Consider the following 24,819-nt stretch of genomic DNA (forward strand, 5'->3'; position numbering starts at 1 on the left):
GTAAAGTGCCATAAACTTATTAGGCGAAAGTGTTTCGTGAGTGTGGGCTTGTGCATGAATGTGAATGCGTAATGAATGCTATTCACTCAGTTATTCATTTTGGGGATCGTTTTGCCGGCGAATGTAATTGTTTAACCAGCGATTGAGTGGCTATCGATGACCTGAGGGTGGGAACTTTGCTGGTCAAGAGGATATTCCTTGGGGTTTTGTCGTTAAGTGAGTGGTTGTGGTTTTCTCCTCGCTCAAAGGATTTATTTATAGGGAGAACAGCTCAAACCGCAAAAGGCCAGTTAGTCGGAATTTATGTTTAATTAGTAGTAATTTCTAAACTTGAAATTCTTTGGTTTACTTCAATCCACATTTATTTTTGCTTCCAAACCAGCTTAAAGTGAATAGATTAAAAAGGAGTGTGAATGGAAATTCCTGATTTTGTGGTTCACAATGATGTATTCCTAGTTCCAGACTACTTTTAACGAATCTTGACTGCATTAAGGTAGATGCACAGAACATTTTATAAGTGTGTTGCATTATTCTGCACCCCAGAAACGAGTCACTTGCGGTTATCCAAAGTATTTCGCAACTTTCCGCACACTTGCAACTGAGTCTTCGCTTCTTCTTCTGCTTTACGGTGAAGTATTGTATCGTGTGCACTGAGTACTCACACAGATACTCACGCACACCTCGCGACCCCACTCACATGTCATTGTGTTGGTTGCTGCGCCTATTCGCGGCTATTTTGTATACATTTTGCATTAATTAAAAACAAAATAAACAGCAAAAGTCGCGCGCGCTTGGCCTGTACGGGGGCATGAAAATAAAAACTGAAAAGCAAACACATTCTGATTTAAATGTGATTGTTTTTCTCGCTTTTTCGCCTTCGTCTTCCTTTTTTTCCTCTGCTGTTATTCACTTACAAGCGAGCCAAGTGGGAATGATTCGAGTGGAGTTTTTCGACCATGCGATACTGGGGGATAAATTGTGGTTTATCAGAGTTGAGTAAGCATTAATTGGTGAAGTTCTGAAAGTAGAAGTTACCTTACATTAGAAAATACACATAATTTAAATCATAAGTTTTCTTAAATCAAATTGAGGCAGTTTTTTTTTTCTTAAGAGCCAGATCTTTATTTCCATACAGATTTTCCTTTTATTCATTTTTTTTCTTTATTATTTTGCATCATATTTCATCCCGAAAAGAAATACCCTTCGATTATACGATCAAGGGGTATTAAAAGCGCTGAAGTAAAGCAGAACAGAAACAAAATCAAAGGCAGCGCCGACGCCAACACAACGCACACATCTGCACAATCGCTCACACAGATACGCTGATGTTCTGGTTCTCACTCCTCGGTCGCAGTCGCTGCCTCAGTCGACGTCGGCGCCGGCGTTTCTGCCACTGATTAGAAGTGTCTTGCCTTTTATGTTATTGTTTCTGCTTCTTGCTACCTCTCTGTGTTTTTTACGATTTTTGTATACTTTTTTGTGACATTTTTTTGTGTGTGATTTTTGCCATTTTGCCTTTGCGCACTTGCGATTTTCATGAAATTTCGCTACGGCTTTTCAATAATTTGTGCACGTCTTGCAAGTGAATTTCTTTCGATTACTCTTGCCAAGTCAGCGATGTTGTTGCCATTGTTGTTGAGTGTTAATCGAATCGAGCGGCTCTTCAATGGTGTACATGTGTTTCAATAATTTATGTGTAATTTCTCACTGTGTGCGTCGCAGCTGAACAAATCAAATTACAATCAAAAGAAAAGAACAAAAGATCGACGGAGAAAAACTGTGAAGAAAATCAAAAAGCCAAATGCGCCCGCGAAGCAAACGCAACAAAATGCAAAACTTTCGACGCTGCTCAGCACTGTCGACGTTATTACACAACACTGGCCGGAAAAGTTTTCCCCATCGAGTGGCAGCCTAAAATCTCCCCACAACTTTCCGACTCGAATTTCCCAACGCGCGCCTCGAATTCGAGCCCCAGCTACTTGAACTTCTGTGTATATATATATATCGAAGTGTTTTCCAAACTCGGCTCTTGACTCTTAATGTCTGAACTACTGAAAAACTAAAAACTCAACTTCGCCCAAGCCAGCATAAGCTATAAACGAACTATCTATGAATATTTGGGTAAGACTTCGGAACTGATGTTGACTTTATATAATGTATGTTTATAAATATGATAGGAAGTTAAACTAACTAAATATTTTTAATGCAAATATATAATTTCTTTTTATTTGAATACTTTTTATATTACTATATGATACATTAATTTTTAAATTGCTTCTCAACACTATTCTACACCTTCCCACTAACTTGTACTTTTGCGATCCTCTCTTTCCGTTTAGCAACAAAAATTCCTTAAACGACCTGCGGAGGATGTTGACAATGGCGCTGACAACAATGAACCGCCGCACAAGTTGCCCAACAACAATAACAACAGCAATAGCTACAACAACAACGGCAATTCGAATGCGAACAACGGCGGCAACAGCAACAACAACAATGGCTCCAATACCGGCAATGGCAATGGCAACAACCCGAACCACAACAACAACAGCAGCAACAACAATGGCAACGGCCCCAACAACAACAACAACAATAACAACAATGGCGGCAACAGCAACAACAACGGCTCAGAGAATCTAACAAAGTTCTCGGTGGAAATCGTACAGCAACTGGAGTTCACCACATCGGCGGCCAATTCGCAGCCGCAGCAGATCAGCACGAATGTCACTGTGAAGGCGCTGACCAACACATCGGTGAAGAGCGAACCAGGTGTGGGCGGCGGCGGCGGCGGTGGCGGAGGGGGCGGCGGTGGCGGCGGCAGCGGCAGTGGCAACAACAACGGCGGTCCTGGCAACAACGGTAACGGCAACGGCAACAACAACCCAGGCGATCATCAGCAGCAGCAGCAGCAACAAGGCGGCGGACTGGGAGGCCTCGGCAATAATGGAAGGGGCGGGGGACCCGGCGGCATGGCCACGGGTCCCGGGGGCGTGGCCGGTGGGCTTGGCGGCATGGGTATGCCACCCAACATGATGTCCGCCCAGCAGAAGTCGGCCCTGGGCAACCTAGCCAACTTGGTGGAGTGCAAACGGGAACCGGATCACGATTTCCCCGATCTCGGATCGCTCGACAAGGATGTGGGTGGTGGGGGCAGTTCCCCAACTTTCCCGATCTGCTGGGCGACGACAACTCGGAGAACAACGACACCTTCAAGGATCTCATCAGCAACCTGCAGGACTTCAATCCGAGCTTCCTCGACGGCTTCGATGAGAAACCGCTGCTGGACATCAAAACGGAGGACGGCATCAAGGTGGAGCCCCCGAATGCCCAGGATCTGATCAACAGCCTGAATGTGAAGTCCGAGGGTGGACTGGGCCATGGCTTCGGTGGCTTCGGCCTGGGTCTGGACAACCCGGGCATGAAGATGCGTGGTGGCAACCCTGGCGGCAACCCAGGTGGCTTCCCCAACGGTCCGAATGGCGGCGGCGCTGCTCCCAACTCGGGTGGCAATGGTGGCAACTCTGGTAATCTCATGTCCGAACATCCGCTGGCCGCCCAGACACTCAAGCAAATGGCCGAGCAGCACCAGCACAAGAACGCCATGGGCGGCATGGGCGGATTCCCCCGCCCCCCGCACGGCATGAACCCGCAGCAGCAGCAGCAGCAACAGCAGCAGCAGGCGCAGCAGCAACACGGCCAGATGATGGGACAGGGACAACCGGGTCGGTACAACGACTACGGAGGTGGCTTCCCCAACGACTTTGGCCTGGGTCCCAACGGGCCGCAGCAGCAGCAGCAGCAGGCGCAGCAGCAACAGCAGCAGCAGCCGCAGCAGCAACACCTGCCGCCGCAGTTCCACCAGAAGGGTCCTGGCCCGGGGGCCGGCATGAATGTGCAGCAGAACTTCCTGGACATCAAGCAGGAGCTCTTCTACTCATCTCAAAACGATTTCGATCTCAAGCGCCTGCAGCAGCAGCAGGCCATGCAACAGCAACAGGCGCAGCAGCAGCAACAGCAACACCACCAGCAGCAACAGCAGCAGCAGCAGCCCAAAATGGGAGGCGTGCCGAACTTCAGCAAGCAGCAGCAGCAGCAACAGGTGCCGCAGCAACAGCAGCAGCAGCTGCAGCAGCAGCAGCAGTACTCGCCGTTCAGCAACCAGAACGCGAATGCGGCGGCCAACTTCCTGAACTGCCCGCCGAGGGGAGGGCCGAATGGCAACCCGCAGCAGCAGCAGCAGCCGGGCAATCTGGCGCAGCAGCAGCAGCCTGGCGGTGGACCGCAGCAGCAGCAGCAGCGCGGAAATGCCGGCAACGGGCAGCAGAATAATCCGAATGCCGGGCCCGGCGGCAATGCCTCCAATGCACCGCAGCAGCAGCAGTCGACGACCACAACGCTGCAGATGAAGCAGACGCAGCAGTTGCACATTAGCCAACAGGGCGGCGGAGCCCATGGCATTCAGGTTAGCTTCATTTTATTATATATATACATAGTATCCCTTTGCCACTCAGTTAAAAAACCCAATAAACCCGAAACGAACGAAGCACAAAAAAGTGAGAGCCCTAAAAACAGGCGATGAAGCTCATCCAATAACATAACGCTACTTAATGCCATTGACACGTATGTGAATTTCCATGCATATTTAAGTTATCAGCGTAACGAAGTCAACAGCTTTTCACGAAAATCCCGACAGCAGAAAAGCAGAAAAGCTCCCACGGGGTGGATTTTTCCACATCGAGTGAAACTCGCCGCTCGCCGTTTTCCACTCGAGCATTTCACTCAGCCTGAAAACGGCTTGTTTTCCTTATATTTATCTTCTTTGTTTTTTTTTTTTTTTTGTGTTGGTTTTGTTACTTTGTTGTTGGGAAAGGATCATAAATCATGTTGGGGCAAACAAGCCGAGCAAACGAACCTTTGCCCGCTTTTCCCGCACTCATTCTCTCTCGCTCTCAGCTATTTTTATACCCTTGCAGAGCAAAGGGTATTATAATTTTGGCCAGAAGTTTGCAACGGAGTGAAGGAGACACCTTAGACCCCATAAAGTATATATATTCTTGATCAGCATCACCATCTGAATCGAAATACGTCTGTACGTCTGTCCGTCTGTCCGTCTGTCCGTCTGTCCGTCTGTCTGTCTGTCCGTCTGTCCGTCTGTCCTCCTGTCCGTTTCTGCCCAAACTAGTCTCTCATTTTTAAAGCTATCTTGCTGAAACTTTCCCAAAAGGTGTGTAGTTATTGCACGCAGTATATAAGTCGGAACGGGCCGGATCGGCCGACTATATCGGATAGCTCCCATACAAGAGATTGAAATACAAAATTCTAACGCCGTTGTGTTTGATCAGATCGACTTGATTTCTTCCACATGGCGTTTTCTAGTTACTATTGAATTTCGGGTTAAATTTTATCGAAATCGGATAACTCTATCATATAGCTGCCATAGGAGAGATCAAAAAATATATATAGAATTAATGGAAATAAATTGATAAGGTGATTGTTTTTCATCACACGACTATGATTTTTTGAGTATCAAGTTTTTTAACTAGCCTTGGTTCATAAAAAAATGTTCATAAAAATCCAACAACTATATCATATAGCTGCCATAGGAAAGATCGAAAAATCTATATAGAATTAACGGAAATAAAATGATAACACCGTTATTTCTCATCAGAAAATCATGATTTTTGGAATATAGAGTTTTCTAACGACTCTTGAATAACAAATAAAATTTCATCAAAATCGGACAACTATATCATATAGCTGTCATATGAACAATAGTCAAAAATATGAAAAATTAATAGAAAAGTCGTCGTTGCTTCGATGTTGTTTAGCCTTTGTGTATTCTGTTCGAAATATTTGATGACTGCAAGGGTATATAAGCTTCGGCTTGCCGAAGCTAGCTTCCTTTCTTGTTCTCTCTCTCTTCTGCTCTCGCTCGTTCTCTGGTTTCGCGTTTAACCCTCGATTTTCCATTTCCACTCGCCAGCCGAGTTTATCTCTGTCCATTAATTTTACCACACATCTGTTCATAAAATTGCTCGGCGACCTGGCGCTCGGCTTCAGTGAGTCCTCGGCAGCGAGCGAGAGTCCTGGCGCTCTGTCTCTGCCTCGGTGTCCTTCTCTCGTCCCCGTTTTCCACCCGCCCCTTCGAATGTCCCGAGTTCCAAGTGCGCCATTTTCATTACGTGAGCGTCAACCGAACATTGCTGGGGCGAAACAGGAAAAGAAAAGACTGAGCCAGGATTGCTACGATTGCTTCTACTCTTGATTGTAGCTTGGAGTTTTTCTGGGTTGGAAACTTCATTTTTGAGGAGTAAAAAGAAGCTAGGGAAAAACCAAGAAAGAAACGAAATAAACTAAGCTTTGGGTAGGAAAAGCAATCAAGGGGTGCAAAAGAAACGTGAGAAGCCTTAGAAGATCGAGTTGGAAAAAGTATTTTCAATTTTAGGAAAAACATTTAAGCTGCACTATGTTAATGCCTTTAGATTTATGATATAAAATATTTGTAAAAGTTTAAGTTACTTCTTGTTCTTGTTGATATGAGTATGCTTAAAACATTTGTAAGTGATTTAAAGCTCCTAGTTTCAGTTTCTCACTTCCGTTTATAATTAAAAACCACTTTGCTTCACAGTTAGAAAGGGAAGAGGTCACAGGGAATGCATTACACGTTAGTTACCAAACACGCCCACACCAATTCAAACTTGCTTCCCTGCCAAGTTGAGGATAGCACCCTCTTGTATCTTTTTGATCCGTATTTATGATGAATTTTCGGCATCAACCCCAAGTGCATGAGCCCATGAACATTTACTGGGCTCCGTCATCACTCATCCATATAGTAATGCATTCATCACTTCATTGCCCCGCCCCCTGCCCCCCGCTCCCCGCCCCCTTTGCCTTTGAGGGACTATTTTTGCGGAAAAGCGAGGGAATCGCTCTCACAAAAGCAATATTCCCTGGCCACATGCATCCTCGCACACTCGCAAACACACACACTCACACATATACATATACTCGTATGCACTAAACCTAACCCATATTCATTATCCGCTCCAAATTGTTTTCCTGTTATTTCGCAACAACAACAACAACAAAAGCAACACCAAAAACAACAAAAACAAAAGCAACACCAACAAGAAGAGCACCAACATTTCATTTACAAAATGAAAGTGCAAAACTTTTTAAGTTAAGTTTCATGTCGCTGAGTAGTTTTCATCAGAGAACAGCCAAAAAGCATAAAAGAGAGAAACGGGAAACGAGAAAAGGGAGATGCAAGAGGAAGTGGAAGTGGGAATGGAAATGGAGAGGGGGATAGAAAGATAGAGGGAGAGAGCCAAGTTGGTTTTTGGCCTGGTCGAAAAAGGGACACGGCAACGGCATTTCGTCCGATTTTTGGTCAGCTACACAGGGAAAAACTGCGAAATCTATAATTTCGATCAAAAAAAACTACTTAGTAATTACAGGAAAACCAGTTCAAAATAATAATCAGCATTTGAAATTAGGAAAGATATATAAATATATTAATTTCAAATTGATTTTATATCCTTTGCAATTGATTTTTCCTGTGTAGGGTTTCCTGGGCGCATTTAGCTCAAGTTTTGCCATGAATTTCGTTCATGCATTAACCCTCGGCTGGCTGAGACTTTTCCCTCTTAGCCACCCTAACCCTAACCCCTAGCTGCATAGGAAAATAGTTGAAGCAAGTTGAGAGCCGTGCAAAAAAAAGGGGGAAGAGATTTGGGGGAAGGGGGAAAGGCAGTTTGAGGAGGCGAAACTTGTTGACGATTGAGATTGAAATTTTTGGGGGTTTATTATAATTTTTTATTCCGACTAACCACTGGCCACTCAGCCTTGTTTTTCCTCGCCCTCGAGGCGTCGAGTTTTCCGCCCCCACTGCGATTTCTCCCCAGTGGAGGAGGAAGCTGAAGGCTGGTGGCTGGTGGCTGGCCATAATCAAAGGCTGTCCCGGCGAATCCTTTGGCTCGCTTATCGGGCCAAGACACAACACGTATACACACTTAAGTCTAACGATATATTTGCATAGGACTCATTAAAAATGCCCCAAAGAGGAGGCGGCATTCGGCTGCGAGGGTTGCAAAAAGCCAAAACAGCATCGGACTCAACGAGTTTTCCCAGCTCAATAGTATTTTTCATGGGGGAGCCAACTGTGGGGAAGCCTCTTAAGTGCAAGAAATGAGCGGGCCAAGTGTAAAATGTACAATGGATATGACAAAGAATGGCGGCGCACGAAGCAAATGGTGGAATATGCACAATAAATTAAGCAGGGAGCACACAAAATAGGGAGAATAATATGAATTTGAAGTGGAAAAGCGGAGTGAAGGAGCGGCGGGTTAAAGAAAATTGTACATTTCACTAATGAGGTTTTTAACCAAGAGGAAGGAAAGGACATTCTGAAGGGCTTTTCATTTGGCTCAAAAATATGTAGATTAGTTGGTAACTCAACTCAACTGAATTGCATAGCACCTTCTTGAAAAACCTTCTCAGTTTCAATGATGTTGTGCAGAAAAGAAGACTTCAAATGAGTTGTAACTCCATATCCCAAAAACCCTTCATCGAATACGAAAGTCTACCCTTTCAGTCGGAACAAAAGTTCGACAGCGCCGAAAGAATTCGAATAAAGTTTACCAGATACTTATTGAACAGAATGAAAGCTACACGAATAACCAAAGCAACCGACGGGCCACAAAAACCAGGCAACAGCCAGACCAAAAACAACCGTATCGCCGGCTAAAAGTTCAATGAATTCAAAATGTTGGCCATTTTGCATGTCCTGCATTAACTCGTTAAAATGCCAGCAACAACAGCGTGCAGTTATAGTTCTAGCCACCAGCCAACGAATTTGTATAAAATACAAAAACAAGAAAAAAGAAAGGAGAAATGAGAGAGGAGAAAGAGTGGAGAAAGTGGAGAAAGAGGGACGCAGGCTTCGGTTGGTCGATCCGCAGGCGAAAGCGTCATCAAAATGCCAGGGCGCACAAAAGTATGCAGCGGAAATGTGCAAAACGTGAAAATGTGCGGAAATTATACTTGCCAGGCGGCCGCAGAAAGAGACAGACAGATACACGGACGGGGGCAACGAAAGAGACAGCTAGATGGGCGAAATGAGGAGAGGGCCATATCAGATTTTACGACTTGGCCCGGGCGACTTAATGAAGTAAGCGGGAAATGCGAGCGAGCACATGCGACCAAACCCTCGCAACTTCGAACTTGAAGTCGCCTTGTATCAAAAAGCAATAAATAATTTATAACCTCGTGCAAGTGGAGATCTAGGCAGCATCCAAAGTACTTATAATGAAATGGAAAAGGCGGAAAAAGCGGAAAACGGCGGAAAAGCGCTGGCCGAACAATGCGCAGGCGCCAAGGCAATAAAAACAAATCCCCGAAATTCAGTTGGGCCCGCAGATTCCCGACAACTCTACACATAACTTCGGCTGGCAGGGATTATGGGCCCGGGACTTATTTGGCAGATTCTACAGCCGTATAACGGTATTAACCTCTATAAATTTAACGCCCACGGAAAACGGGAACGAGAACTTCGGCTATAAGTGAAAAAGGGAGACAAACAGCCTATTTATGAGCGAAAAAGTTTGGCAACAAAGGAAAACATAGCATTTTCACTGCTCCTTCATAATTCAACGAATTCGGTGCTCGTTCTCTTTTCTTTTTCGGATACTCCTCCTCCGTTTGTGAATCCAGTTTCAGTTTCAGTTTTTGTTTTTCTGGCTGGGCCTATTACCTAACGCATTTGATGCTCTCAAAGGTCACATTATTTACCTTTTATATTCCCATTCCTGTCAGTTTCAACAGGATTTTCCGGGTGGCGGGGTTGGAAAATGGTTTTTGGCGCATTGAATTGTTGCTCGCTGCGAAAGCGAAGTTTCGTAATATTTTTATTCTGTTTTCCTTCCCGCGCCGCCTTTGGCTGCGTTTCAATCAATTTGCAGGTGTTGAGAGTTTTCGGGAAAAGGTGAGCGGAAAAGTTGATGAACTTTGACGCTGTTTTGGGGTTAAGTGTTTTGCCAGAGTTTGAAGATGTGTGAAAATCATTCTACTTTTACTCTTCTCCTCTCCGCTTTCTACTACTCTGTAGTTTTCCATTTTAATATCTTGAATTCTCGAATCGAAACTATAGCTACCATCTTTTTGCGGTTCGCAGACTTTGAGGGATTATCCGACAGCTTATGCCAGCAATATCAATCAGTTTATTCACACATCCTCAGCATTTAGCTGGAACATTTCATTTTCCTGGGGCTTAGCCTGCTTCTATCTCTTTTTTCGGGGGAGTTTCCCCTCCCTTGGCTTTCCCACCTGGCCACTTTGATTGCTACCTTTCCGCTTTGCCCAGCATTTCCCTGCGGCGTTTTCTTTCAGCACCTCCCCTCAGCTATTTTCCCTGGCTGCCGGCATAAAATTTAATATTTGCGCGTGTTCTTAACCCCCCGAAGCCCCCCTTTTTCTATATAATAGGTTGTAGGGTGCAGAGTGTGTGTGTGTGCCCGTGTCTTTCCCTTCATCGTGATTATTATGCCATGTAATCTGCTTCATATAACACGGAGATGAAGACGTGGCAGCAGGAATGCGTAAGCAAGTGGCAAGTACTTTTAATACTTTCTGTTCCTTGGGGCATCCGGATCGCACCCACACACACACACACACACTTCCTAACAAACACAAACACACACAGACACAAAGGCAGGGAGTTAGGTATATATAAATATTTCAGTTTTTAATCTATTTTAATGGAAATTATTCGCGAACGAAGTTTTAGCTCAAGCTACTGGTTTTGCATTTTATTTGCTATAATTTGCTTGTCGCCACTTGCTATTCAACAGCTACTCCTTCTGCCATATCCTCTTGCCCGCTCTTTTTCTCTATCTCGCTCTCTTATCCTTTTCCTAAGTTTAATTTTTCTAATCTCACAACAAATCCTGGTGGACGCTGCAAAGTATGCTACGCTTTTTACAAGGCTCCCTCTGCAGTGTGTGTGTGTGTGTGAGGCTTCTCTGTGTTGGTGTGCGCTTTCTGCTTTCTGCAAACAGCTCACGTCGCATATTTATAGGCTGCCAGGGCATAAAAAGCGATTCCAACTAGAGCCAAAGCTTGCCAAAAAAGATTTACAAAATGTTTTCCGCCTTTCCTAGCTGTTGTATTATATTATTTTATTTTATATGTATTTTGTTTCGGGTCTATTTAGATTGGCTTTGGGCGGTGTAAAAACTTTCGTTCGCTTAGGTATCAGTTAGTCCGGTATTTTCTGGCTCACAAGTCGGTTGGTTGTTGTTATCAACAATTGCAGCCCCATATTCAAATTAGTTTTTATTTGAGATGGAGAAAGAAAAACAGAGCGAGACAAACTGGCAGACAAGGCTGGCATTCATATCAAAAACAAAGTATTTGCCCAATTTGTTTGAATTTCATGCGCCACTCAGACCCAGAGAATCCAGGCAAAATGTACAGAACACCGACGATGAGCAAACGAGGCAAAGGCAGTGTGTTTGCCACTGGGCAAACAAACGAGTCTTGGTCAAGTGTAAATTCTAGGCAGGATAAAGCAGGATGCTATAGCGACTGCACTTCCAATCCAAACACACACGCACACTAACACACTCTCAGACACACACGCACATGTTACGACATTTGAAATTCCATTAAGTTTTGTTGCTCTGGTCACACGCAAAATAATTTCCAGTGACATTTCCCAGGGTTTTCGTTGACAACCGAACTCATTTCATTAACTGCCCAAACAGAACGCACAATCTGTTGCCACTTCACATACAAGGATACATATATATGTAGGTATGTATATAAATATATATGCTTCTCGGCCATAAATATGTCTGGCTGACCGCCCTTCCCCGCCCCCTTTTCGCCCCCTTTCGCTCATAACAACACCTTGGGCATCCCAGCCAACCCAGCCATCCCAGCCACCCACCAACTGCAGAAACGTTTTGCCCGGCCACTTTATCAAATTAATTACTTTGCCAACAAGCGGGATGAAGGAAAAGGGGGCGGGGCTGGGGATGGATGGGAGGGCTTTCCCGGGAGGTCAAGTGGTCAGGAAAGTTGTTGTTCACTTACATTTGCCACACTTTTACGGCCATAACACGAAATCCGACTGTGAAAACGATGAGGGGATTGCCAAAGGGTGAGAGGATCAAGTGGAATTATGGAATTGCAACTGGATTTGAAATGGTTTCAGGTGGCTCTTGATCAAGGAGGCAGATCTCTCTCAGAACTTTGTGCTTAATCACAGACAAACTATGCAAATCTTTTACCTCTTACTGGTTTTCTTGCAACTACTTCAAAAACTTAATATCTCATTCGATAAATAGCATCTTATATAAACTGAAACCAAATCAGAAGTATTTGCTATATTACTATAATCTATCTTATGCAGTTTGAAAAATTATTCCATTCGGCGGCTTGCCAAAATAGATTTTATATACCTTAAATAGAACCCCAGTTGACGTCATTCGGAAAATACTTTAAATATAGCCGTAGAAAAAGTTGTCTCGTTATTCCTGTCCCCCAGGAAAATCAATATAATGTAGAGGCGAATGGTAATGGTAACCAGTGTCACGCTAAATAATAAAGTAATTTCTGTTCTGTTGGCTCCTTTGTCATATGGCCACATTTCGTGGGTGTTTTTGGGTGGAAAGCCGAGCAGAGCGAACCTTTAATGAAGATTCTTCGCTCCGTGTTTTAATTTGTGCAGAAATAAGCCTTTACATGTCAACGCCTACGCGAGAATCGTATTTCTGCTCTGAGGGCCAACGTGGCGTATGTGTAATTTCATATTGTCTAGCTCCATTCATTTGATCTTAGATGGAGGGGGCGTGGGCTGAGAGGGGGCGTGGCTGCGGTGCGTGTCTAATGCTCGTCACTTGAAAACTCGCCGAGCCAAAGTAATTGAAAATGTAAATGGTTGAGGTTAGTGGCAGCAGTGGAAAGCGGATGAAAATGGAGCGACGAGGATGTGGAAAAGCGGAGAGCGGACTGAATTGTAAGTGCAAAAAGTTAAGTTTTTCGGAGGGACGAACCTTTAGCTTTACTCCCTTTTCGGTGGTTCAGTCTCTTTGCTGGCCAACGGAATGCTTTTATTATAAACAGCTCTTAATTATTCCGACAGGACCTTGTTGCGGTTTGAGTTTTCCGATTTTCGGTATATAGTACGCCATCTCGTATTTTTAGCTAATTCTGCTGGAAAAATTCGAACAGCAAACAACATGCCTTTCGAGGCAGCCTAGTGCCTGCTGTTTTTCATCTGTGGGCTGGAAAATCAATGCCGAATCTCGCATCGCATCGAATTTAGGTGAAAACAGAGGGGGAATTTCCATGCAGGTGATGTGCTGATCCTGAGGGAAAAAGTGAAAAACCGGGGGGAGAAAACAGGGGAGTTGGGTTTCATATGGCCCGATAATTCTGCCAAATTTGCAGCTTTGCTTTTTTGTTTGTTGTTTGCACTCTGTTGTGTCCTCTATTTACCAGTGTATGTGTGTGTAGATATGCGTACGTGTGCGTGTGCCTGCCTGCTTGCGTATGTGTGTGTGTGTAAATAAAATTAACGAATGTTGAACTTTCTGCTGACAAAGTTCCGGCACATGCATAAGCAAATATGTTGAAAATTCGCAACGAGAAATTGATTTTGAATTTATCGCATTTAGAATTGCAAAACTCTCTAATAGTGACTCTATTTTTTCTGTCTTAAATTCCAATTAAATTTGAGAACTTTAAAAATAAATCTTAATATTTTATTTGTAAGCAAAAATGTTATCTCGATTAGTTGGCTTTCTGATTTTCCACTTCCCTTCGGTTCTTCCGTGTTTCATGTTTTTTTTTTCGTAAGCATTGTCACGTTCTGTTTTTTTGCGAATCGCTCGCTGAGTCAGAATCGCCGCGTTGCTTTCGCGATTTCATTTGTATCTCATAGATGCATTCAGCCGAAAAGAGGAAAGACGAGAGAAAGAATCGCGACGAGAAGAATTCTTCTCAATGCTATTTCGATGTTGATCGTGCGCCGGGCCTTTGTTCGTCCGAAGTTTGTTGTTGTTGTTGTTGTTGTTGTATTGTTGCTTTTCTTGTTGTTGTTGTTGAGGTTGCCATGCAGCTGCTTTATCTATCAGATGCCAGCGGTGTGAGTCATCCGATTTCAGTGGATTTTCCGCTTTCAGCTTGTGCTTATCTTTCGTGTGCAGATAAGCAGCATATAAACGCTCTGATCTCATCGGATCCCAATTGCTTTGTTCTTTCGCAGCTCGTTAAAGCAGGAAGCCATATGATTATGATTGGGATCACAGCAGATCGGATCAGATCGGATCGATCGAGTAATGATCCCCATTAGCTGGCACATTATCCGCAGCAATTACGCTCCAAATCAAACATTGGACTGGGCACGCAAAATATTTACACTAATTAGCCGCAGTTTCTCCTCGCTCCAGTACACTCCACTACAAGCGAGTTGTTTTGCAGCGGCATTAAAGCAGCGGCCCATTAAAGCGGCGACTACAGCACTGCGGCAGCGAATTAAAAATGCAATTGCAAATTAAATTTAATTTAAAAATCCATCAAGTCGAGCGAACGACTGGGAACGGCGAACTGCGAATGCCTTTTGATTTTTGCCATGCCGAACTATATGCACTCCCGCCTCGTAATTGACGGAGAGAAATGGCAAAAGGCGGCAGCTGCAACCACAGCAAACATAAATACCAGTAATGGAATCACTGCCGGATTAGGTTCTATATCTGTCGATGTCTCGCATTCACAATTCATGAAGAAAAATGCCGGAATTTCTGGCAACTTGGCAAGCCATCAAGAGGGGAAATTAATTTATTACTTCTTAATTTATTCATGCCAGAGATTCGAATATATATTTTCGCTTGTTCAATATTTAAAATTTCGGTTCTCCATTTAGGTTTTAGTTCATTGAACTGTAGCCAACGAAATTAACCCGTTGATAATTTGTTAGGATATCCAGTGGAATTTCAATGGAGGCCCTATCCGACCTCGTAAACTTCTGACAGACGATCCATTAAAATGCTTTCATAAATTTGCCACAGGTGTGCCTGAGTGGTGCATGTGCCGCCTATGGGTATTTATGTATCTGTATCTGTATCTGTATCAGCAGTACTTGTATCTGTGGCCGAGGGGACCCCTTTGAAATGAAGCCAACAAACAAATCGGCGTCATCCATCGCAACGAGCCAAAGCCAAACCCCAATAATTTAAGCCAGCCAGCAGCGCCACCGTTCCAATTTGGGCTCCACTTCCCCCTTTGACCCACATGACATATGCATATAGTGTAGTTCATTTCGGCCACCACAATGCAACGCCCCCTTTTCCACTCTATACTGCCAGTATATATACATATATATGTATATAGTATAGAGTACATATGCATTTTGGGGGGCGCTCTCATGGCCATTTATGCCAAAATTTAATTTATAATTATTGCGAGTTTAATTTATGATCATTGACATGCTGCAGCAGCCGAAACACACACATACACGTGCAGGGAAACCGCATTGTGGGTGGGGAGTGGTGAGGTGGTGGGGGGTGGGGGGTGGAAAATGCAGGCTGGCGTCCAGCTATTGTATCTATTCCTCGCTTTAGCCGCCCGCCCTCCGCTGCAGATTGTCTGGCATTGTGTGCAAACTGCAACTGTTTCAAAAGTTTTTCTCTCCTTTCCACGGGGGAAAACTACAGTCCTTTGTGGGCAGGAGAAGGGGGAGGGGAAGGAGGAAAAGTGGGGAGGGGGGAGGGGGAAATGGGGAAAACGGGGGCGCTTGCCTCGCTGAAAGTTGGCTGATATGTCGGCATCAACAATGATGATGATGACGGAAATGTGGACGGACCCGTTGCAGTATTCCAACATATGTACGAGTGTGTGTGGGTGTAAGTCTGTGTTAGTGTGTGTGTGTGGCAAGTTGTATGAAGCGCCCAGGAGATTTGCACTCAGCTGGGCAGCAGTTAAGGATTGCCTGCATCTCGGAATGCGGTTGGCATGCGGAATGTGCCGGCAAGCAATCTGCACCCAGGTATTTGCCACCGTAAGTGAGCATAATTACGTCAAATTGAACTCAAAGGAGTTTGGACAGCCATCAGGTTAGCTTGCCTCATTTGCGTAGCATACTTTTCAGGGCAATCACTCAAAACATCACAACTTGAATAGTAATCTACAAAAAACTTATCGAGTTTTATTTGTTTTAAGAGCACCTATATGCAGTATATATTATCCACAACATTGTCTTCTCAGCAATAAGGTTTTTAATCTCCATAAAAAATCACCTTTTACTACTAAAGGCAACCTCTGCCGTAATAAATGCCTTGAATTTTCAATAAAATCGGATTATTTTCTCCACCCCCGCAATCGCATTTTGTTGGCCTGTGTTTTTCCTGCTTGTCGCTGGCAATTAAAAATCAAATTCGCTTTGCTCTAACGCTTTTCCAAATGAGATTTCGCTATATCCTATACCCCCCCTATAGCCCCCTCTTATCCCTCTAAAAACCCCTCCTTCCATGTCGCTGTCATAATTTCGTTAAATAACGCAGCGCGGACACCTCATTGGATGGGATTGGATTGGATCGCAGCGAAGAGGAGCGGAGCACTTCCCAGTTGGGAGTTTTGTGAGGCAGCTAGTTTATGTCACACAAATATCCAATGACAGTCACCCCCCTCCCCCTCCCCTCCCCTTTTCCCCCTCTCCCAACTCCTCCCATGCATTCCCTTGGCTTCATTTTCGATTTTTTGGCTTTGCTGCCAAAATACGGGGGAAAAACAAAATGAAAAGAATATGCGGAAAGCAGCGGAGAAATGCGGGGAAAGCGGGAAACTAAAGCGCAGACTAAATCATGTTGGGGCAGTTGTTAGTGGGCGTCGGTGGGCGTGGCCTCTTTGCTAATTTCATTGACTCTTCAATTTTTGGTCGGCTGCCAAGCGGCCCTAAGTGGGTGGGATGTTTATGAGTTACTTTGGCCCTAGTTCGCTTACAGTGGCAACAGTCTAAGTAAAACTAAGGACTCAGCTTAAATTTAAATTCCGAATAATAAGAGTTGTGATAGCATTTCATTTGGTAATCGCCTTATGCAATTTTCGAAGCTAAATCCTTAGTGGAAACCAATTTAACCATAGTTAAGCTACAGTTTATATAAAATGTTGCTTCAAATTAGAAAGCAAAACTCAGAGAAAGGCTTGCATTGCAATAATAATTAATCATACAACCTTTGGTTGAGATTTCTCGCACCTGCTTGTTTTGAGGGTCTGCGAAGTTTTTCAATTACTTTAAGTGCGAGTGGGCAACAAGTTTGGCCTTCGTGGGCTTCGTCACTTTCGAGGCAGGTACAGTTGTGCCTGGTCACTCGAGTGGAGTTCTTTTAAAGATGTGTGTGTGTGTGTGTGGAAGACCAACACCCCTCGAAAAAGGGGACCGCACTTCCTTGGGAGTTTCATGTTCTTCGTTTCGTATATTTGCTTTGTTTTTTTCATTTATTTTCTTTTTTTTTTCTGTTTTTTTTTTTTTCGTTATACTCCAGCCTTACATGTGTCGCACACACATGCAGGCCACTGGCAGGATAGTCACATATATCATTGTCAAGTCTATATGCAAGGCATCCCCCTGATCCCCACTGCCGCACCACCCATCACCCCACCACCCCCTTTCCTTTCCTCTCCTCCCCTCCCCTTTTGCCATGAGATATCATTCCCTTGACAGCGCGTGGGGCGTGCGGCAATCTTTTTGGCTCGTCAAATGCGCATTTCCTGCTTAGAGTCCTTGCTGCTGCCTCTGTATGTCGTTGTATGTGTGTATGGGTGTGTGCGTGTGTATCTCCTCTTTGGCTGTGTGAGTGTATCTGTGTTTGTCTCCAGCGCAATCAATATGGCGGCGCTGGGTAATAGCTGCAGGATTTACGCGCTCGTGCGGCGTCTCCGGTTTACCCGCAAAGCTCCCCGCTCCCCCTCCCCACTCCCACTCCCCCTCCCCCTTCTGACTTTTCCATCCACAAATCCTGCGCCTTCGTCCTCGCCAGTTACCTTTAAACTTTTTTTATTGATATTTTATGTATTAGTGGGAGTGTTTCCGCCAGTGGGCGAGTTACTGTTGCCGTGCGGCGGGGGTTTTTGTCTTCTTATGAAAGCTGCTGTAATGATTTGTTTTATGAACTTGTTCCTGGCTTCGATCCGCAGCCAATCGATGTTTAACCAAGGCCCATCGACTTCATTTGGGGGAAGGTATTTATGACTGACAGCGGAGGATGAAGCTGGTGTGCTTTGGCTTGGGCGAACCAACAAGTTATTTGGCTTGTCTTAAATGGGAGACTGAGGAGGGGAAATACCCTATTGAGTAATAAACCTTTAAGGCTTAAAATTTTAATTAAAAAGTGTGAAACGTATGAGAAATGGATTCGAAATAGCTATTGGATACTTAATTAGAAACCATTCGATACTTAATCAGTACTTGAAGGATTCTTGTAAGAATGTTAATGGTATTTATCATTTCTTTAACTCTTTTCTCTCTCTGTATATAACCACACATATCATGGCTTAAAGCGAATTCCGTTTTCCACTCAGAGCTGCCTTCTTAAACCTCACCTTCGGGTTCGCAGAGGTAGGCGCATGATTTATGGCCAACATTCAAACGGAGTGGGTGGTGTTTGGGTGGTTGACTTGCTGGTTTGCTGAAGGCCACCACACACACTCATACACACACACACACACACACATCGGCCAATGCCAAAGCCAAGGCACTAAACTTCAATTAGCCCCGACGCGAGTCCATGACTTTTAATCAGCGTACTTTACGCCACTCACTCGCTTTCGCACTCGCACTCTCGCTGTCCTGCTCGCACGCCTGATGAAAATGAAAATGAAAATGCGTGGAGCTGCAGAAAACACACAATAAATTAAACCAACAAGGCAATACAACAACATCACAGAAACAACAAAAGGATAGACATTGAGGTATCCTGCTGTAAAGTATAGATAAAAATTTAAATGGAAATTTAATAAATAGATGGAAATTGGAATACCCTGTTGAAAAGCATTCTTTTTGTAGGAAACCTATGATCATTTTGGCTTTCAAATGGTAGGTTTTTGTTCCGTATTCTTCAATATTTTTCCCCATATCCTAAACACCCTTAATGTAACAATTACTGGGTGCTAAAAGGCAAACGCAAATGCAAAGTTGCTTAGTGCGCTGGTTGCTGCTGCTGCTGCTGTTGCTGTTGCTATTGCTTTTGCTAATGGTCACACATGAAAAGTTAAAACCCCTTGAAGGGTGAAGGAAAATAAGCCCTGAATTTTGCCGCAAGCACAGTGGTTCGCAGTCCGGGAAAGTCGCCCATCGCCATCAGAAGCCATGGAAACTCCGGGCGGAGGGTGTGCGGTGTGTCCGGTGACAGGATTTATTTGCAGCCAGCAGATTCGAGGGTGAGGATGAGGTGGCGGGTTCCCAGTTCCCAGTTCCGAGTTCCGAGGGCAAACACTCGAGGGCAAGCGAGAGGAATGGAAATGAGGATGAGGAGCAGGGGGTTCCGGGTGGAAAGGTTGAGGACAAAGTGGGGAGTCGACCGTGGGATGGCATTGAAGTTCCAGGGTCGATCGCTTTCGCTGTCCTCCGCTCATTTTGCATGTCGCCCGCCGCTCTTTTCGGGGGCCCCATTACAATAACAAATGAATGGCAAATTTGCTGCTCAGTGGGGGGAATCCCCCTCACACACACACACACACACAGGCGCAGCAAAACACAGACAGACAGAGAGACAGACGCAGCAAAGTAGACTATGAAAAAGTGCCGAAAGATTTATGCTTGCCACTGGCTTCTCGTCCTTTCCCCTTAGTTTGTGTGTGTGTGTGCGTGTGTGTGTTTGGCAGTCAATGCGGATTCAAAAGCCATCCTGGCGATAATAAGCTTGAAAGCCTTCCACCCACTCTGCACAAGTGTGGGTGCCACAGAGAGTGTATGAGTGTGTGCGAGATGACAGCAAATAAGACAGCTGCAAATGGAGAAGGTGTTGGCCTCGCCTTGCACCTTCCTCTTCAAGGGGGAGTGGGATCTGGATGCCAAGCTATGTGTCGGGTATTAGCCTCCAAAATCCTTCGCACTGGCATCCCAGGCAAATTACCAGAATGCCAGCAGCCGGTGACAACCATTCGAGTGTCCTGTCAAACTCGGTTGCTTGCTTGCCGGCAAGTCTCGCACATAACGTAAATAAGATCAAAGATCCAACTGATGTGCTTGCACTCGATTTCATCTGCTTTTTCAAATCTCCTTTTAAACTAGAATGCATGGGGGTTTATTCAAGAGTGTGGAAAATATCTCCTTTAGGTATTACCATCTTCTTGTTGATATAAATATAAATGTTCAAAAGGATTCGATTACAGCAATAGAATTAATGTTAAGTACTTGTCACTTTATTAATCCCCATCTATTATTTAATCCTCCTGCAGGTGTCCGCTGGTCAGCATCTGCATCTGAGTGGCGACATGAAGAGCAACGTCTCGGTGGCCGCCCAGCAAGGAGTCTTCTTCAGCCAGCAGCAGGCGCAGCAGCAGCAGCAGCAGCAACCCGGCGGCAGCAACGGACCCAATCCGCAGCAGCAGCAGCAACAGCCGCATGGCGGCAACGCTGGCGGCGGAGTGGGCGTTGGTGTGGGCGTGGGAGTGGGCGTGGGCGTGGGCGTTGGCAATGGCGGTCCCAATCCCGGACAGCAGCAGCAGCAACCAAATCAAAACATGAGCAATGCAAATGGTAAGCAGAATACTTTAAAAACTACAAATAGAGAACCAATTTAAATCAATTGAAAATTAACCAATAAAAATTGTTATCTATATTAATTTAATTCTATTTCAACTATATTTCATTGTTATCTTATATTAATTTAATTGTGTTTTAACTATATTACAGTTCCCTCCGATGGCTTCTCGCTCTCGCAGAGTCAGAGCATGAACTTCAGCCAGCAGCAGCAGGCGGCGGCGGCGGCGGCAGCAGCGGCGGCGGCGCAGCAGCAACAGGCGGCCGCCCAGCAGCAGCAGGTTCCGCCGAACATGCGCCAGCGTCAGACGCAAGTGCAGGCAGCGGCTGCGGCGGCGGCGGCGGCAGCGGCGCAGGCGCAGGCGGCGGCCAATGCGGGCGGCGGTCCGAACGTGCCGCTCATGCAGCAGCCGCAGGTCGGAGTGGGCGTTGGCGTTGGCGTCGTTGGAGTGGGCGTTGGCAATGGAGTGGGCGTGGTGGGCGGAGCCGGCAACGGCGGTCCCAACAACGGTGCAATGAATCAGATGGGCGGGCCCATGGGCGGCATGCCGGGCATGCAGATGGGCGGACCCATGAACCCGATGCAGATGAATCCCAACGGAGGCGGTCCCTCCGCCCAGCAGATGATGATGGGCGGCGGTGGAGGGGGACCGGGCCAGGTTCCGGGTGGGGGACCCGGACCCAATCCCAACCAGGCCAAGTTCCTGCAGCAGCAGCAGATGATGCGCGCCCAGGCGATGCAGCAGCAGCAGCAGCACATGTCCGGCGCCCGTCCGCCGCCGCCGGAGTACAATGCCACCAAGGCGCAGCTGATGCAGGCCCAGATGATGCAGCAGACGGTGGGCGGCGGCGGCGTGGGCGTGGGCGTCGGCGGTGTCGGCGTGGGCGTAGGCGTGGGAGGCGTCGGTGGGGCCAACGGCGGTCGCTTCCCGAACAGCGCTGCCCAGGCGGCGGCCATGCGGCGCATGACCCAGCAGCCCATCCCGCCGTCCGGTCCGATGATGCGGCCGCAGCACGCGATGTACATGCAGCAGCATGGCGGAGCGGGCGGCGGTCCGAGGAGCGGCATGGGCGTGCCCTACGGCGGCGGAGCGGGCGGACCGATGGGCGGACCGCAGCAGCAGCAGCGACCGCCGAATGTCCAGGTCACGCCGGATGGCATGCCCATGGGCTCGCAGCAGGAGTGGCGGCACATGATGATGTCGCAGCAGCAGACGCAGATGGGCTTCGGCGGACCAGGACCTGGCGGACCCATGCGGCAGGGACCAGGAGGATTCAATGGAGGTAAGTTGTTGCTGATTTAAATGCAATAGGAATTTATTTAAATACTCTTGTATTTCAGGCAACTTCATGCCCAATGGTGCACCCAATGGAGCGGCGGGCAACGGACCCAATGCCGGTGGCATGATGGCCGGCCCGAATGTGCCGCAAATGCAGCTGACCCCCGCCCAGATGCAGCAGCAACTGATGCGGCAGCAGCAGCAACAGCAACAGCAGCAGCAGCAGCAACACATGGGCCCCGGCGGCGGCAACAACATGCAGATGCAGCAGCTGCTGCAGCAGCAGCAGTCCGGCGGCGGGGGCAACATGATGGCCAGCCAAATGCAGATGACCAGCATGCACATGAGCCAGACGCAGCAGCAGATCACCATGCAGCAGCAGCAGCAGTTCGTGCAGAGCACCACCACCACCACGCACCAGCAGCAGCAGATGATGCAGATGCAGGGTCCAGGCGGCGGCGGCGTTGGCGTTGGCGGTGGAGTGCCGGGATCGGCCAGCAACAACAACGGCGGCGGCGGCGGCGGAGGCGGCGGGCCAGCGGGTGGAGGCAATGCATCCTCGACCATTGCCAGTGCCAGCTCGATTAGCCAGACGATCAACTCGGTGGTGGCCAACTCGAATGATTTCGGTCTCGAATTCTTGGACAACCTGCCCGTGGACAGCAACTTCTCCACGCAGGATCTGATCAACTCCCTCGACAACGACAATTTCAACCTGCAGGACTTCAACATGCCGTAAAGGAATGTTGTCGGGAAGCACTCAAAAGGATCACCAACAACCACAACCACCACCTCCAGCCAGCACCAAACACAACCACAACCACCACCACCACCACCACCACCTCCATAATAACCACCACGATGTTGCCTCAGTTTTGTTTAGATTTTTATTTTGTTGCCTGTTGTTGTTATTGGCCTGGGCAGCCGAACCCGAACCGCCCTACCGCCTACCGCCCCCCTCAAGGCCCCGCCCCCCTCGTTCCTGCCAACGAAGTTATTTTGTTTGTTATTTGTGTGTGAATTTATTCCTAAGCTAAGTTCGTCGTTCGTCGTTCGTCAATGTACTCTAATTTCGCGGGCTCCACTGTATTTTATTGTATTCTATTCTATTGTATTGTATGTATTATTAGAGCTGTTCCCAAGGTCCAAGGCGTGCGCCCATTTGGGGCGTGGCAGAGCGGCGAGAGTTCGCAAGACATTCCATATGCACCGGTCGAACTGAGGAATTAGGGAAATTCGAAAAGTATTTGCAAGTACTTTAAAAACAACCGAACAGATCTAAAATTCACATACACCGATACACACAGACTCGCTGTGTAACTTAAGCACTTGTACTTAATGCAAATTTGAAAGTGCCACGCCCAGCGGATTGCACGCCCCATTTCGTTTCGATTACTTAAGCAAAAGAAAAACAAAGCAAAAAACAAAACAGATGAAATAATGGAAGCAAACGCAAAAAGAACCAACAACAAAACAAAATCGAAAAACAAAACACAAAATAGTTGTACATTTTATATTGTATTTAATTTTATTTAATTTTTATAAAAACAAAATCGACAAACTAAAACAAAGAAAGAAAGAAACAAACAAAAAAAATGGGAAAACAAAATCGAGAAACTGTCAGAATAAAGAGCAAAAATATTGGTGATATTTTAAATGCTTAAACACAAATTGAGAAATAAGCGAATCAAATGAGAAAACAACAAACAAAAAGCGAAGACCACAAAGCAAAGTGAAAGGGAAGAACTTTTTAAAACAACATAAATTTGAGAATGAGAAACAGTTATTATTATTATAATTCTAATTATTATTGTACATTAATTTTTTTAGACGAGTTCATTTTTAAATGGAATTTTAAACGCGGAGCAACAGTGCGAGAAATGCGCAAACAAAACATATTTAAAAAATATACACTATATATATATATATTATGCGTAGTTTTTGGTAGTGAAACGTAATTAGTAGTTTGTTAAATAAATTGATATACACCCACAAATACATAATATACAAATCATATGTATGCGATCCGATATATTTGATTACTGTAAAAGCAGCGCTAACAATTTACGAGTATATATTTAGTCCTAAGTCGCCACAAAATGTTTGAGGAGATAAGCGGAGATCGAAATTTATATTTACTAGATGCGCCTGGCCGCATTACCAAGTGATGCCATGCCAAGCCAAGCCACGCCCACACAGGATGAGAGTAGGACGAACAATATTAGAGCAAACAAAAAAAAAAAACAAAACAAAACAAAAATCGCGAAAACAAGCAAATGAAAACGCCAGAGATTCCAGCAATGAAATTATTGTACGACAACTAATTAGAGCAATTCCATAAGTCCGTAAGTTAGACGTTCAGTTGAGGCCATAGAAATTTTTGAATCGGGCACATCGGTTGCCACTTCCACAATTATATAGTAACAGACAGCTCACAGCCATTTTTGCAGAGTTTACATTAATTAGGATCAACAGCAACAAATCCATAGCACACGCCTAGCAAAAAAATATATAATAAATTTAATGAAAAGTATTTAAGCCGCAGACAAACAAAACGATAAAAATCTAACAAAATTTACTATTACAATTATAAATGAATAAAAATACGCGAATTGTAGTTTGTAATTAATGCTAAAGATACGAAGTAAAAATTTGTTTATAACTATTATATACCGCAAATTATATATACACTATTATTACTATATACAATATGGCATATTATTATTACATATATATTTCACCATGAAAGCAAACTAGCGAGCAAATTCGTAAGGTGTT

General features: G+C 45.5%; 1 protein-coding gene across 1 annotated transcript in view; it reads left to right on the forward strand.

Moving 5' to 3' along the window:
- Positions 1-23,540, forward strand: part of LOC108093683 (neurogenic protein mastermind) — a 69,515-nt gene extending 45,975 nt beyond the window's left edge. Inside the window, 5 exon segments of the mRNA XM_043208324.1 lie at positions 2,340-3,146; positions 3,149-4,462; positions 20,458-20,758; positions 20,915-22,045; positions 22,104-23,540. Coding sequence (XP_043064259.1) covers positions 2,340-3,146; positions 3,149-4,462; positions 20,458-20,758; positions 20,915-22,045; positions 22,104-22,780 — 4,230 coding nt within the window. The 3' untranslated portion in view covers positions 22,781-23,540.
- The last annotated feature ends 1,279 nt before the right edge of the window (positions 23,541-24,819 follow it).

This window comes from Drosophila ficusphila, unplaced genomic scaffold, assembly GCF_018152265.1.
Source record: "Drosophila ficusphila isolate 14025-0441.05 unplaced genomic scaffold, ASM1815226v1 contig_414, whole genome shotgun sequence".
Classification (NCBI taxonomy): domain Eukaryota; kingdom Metazoa; phylum Arthropoda; class Insecta; order Diptera; family Drosophilidae; genus Drosophila; species Drosophila ficusphila.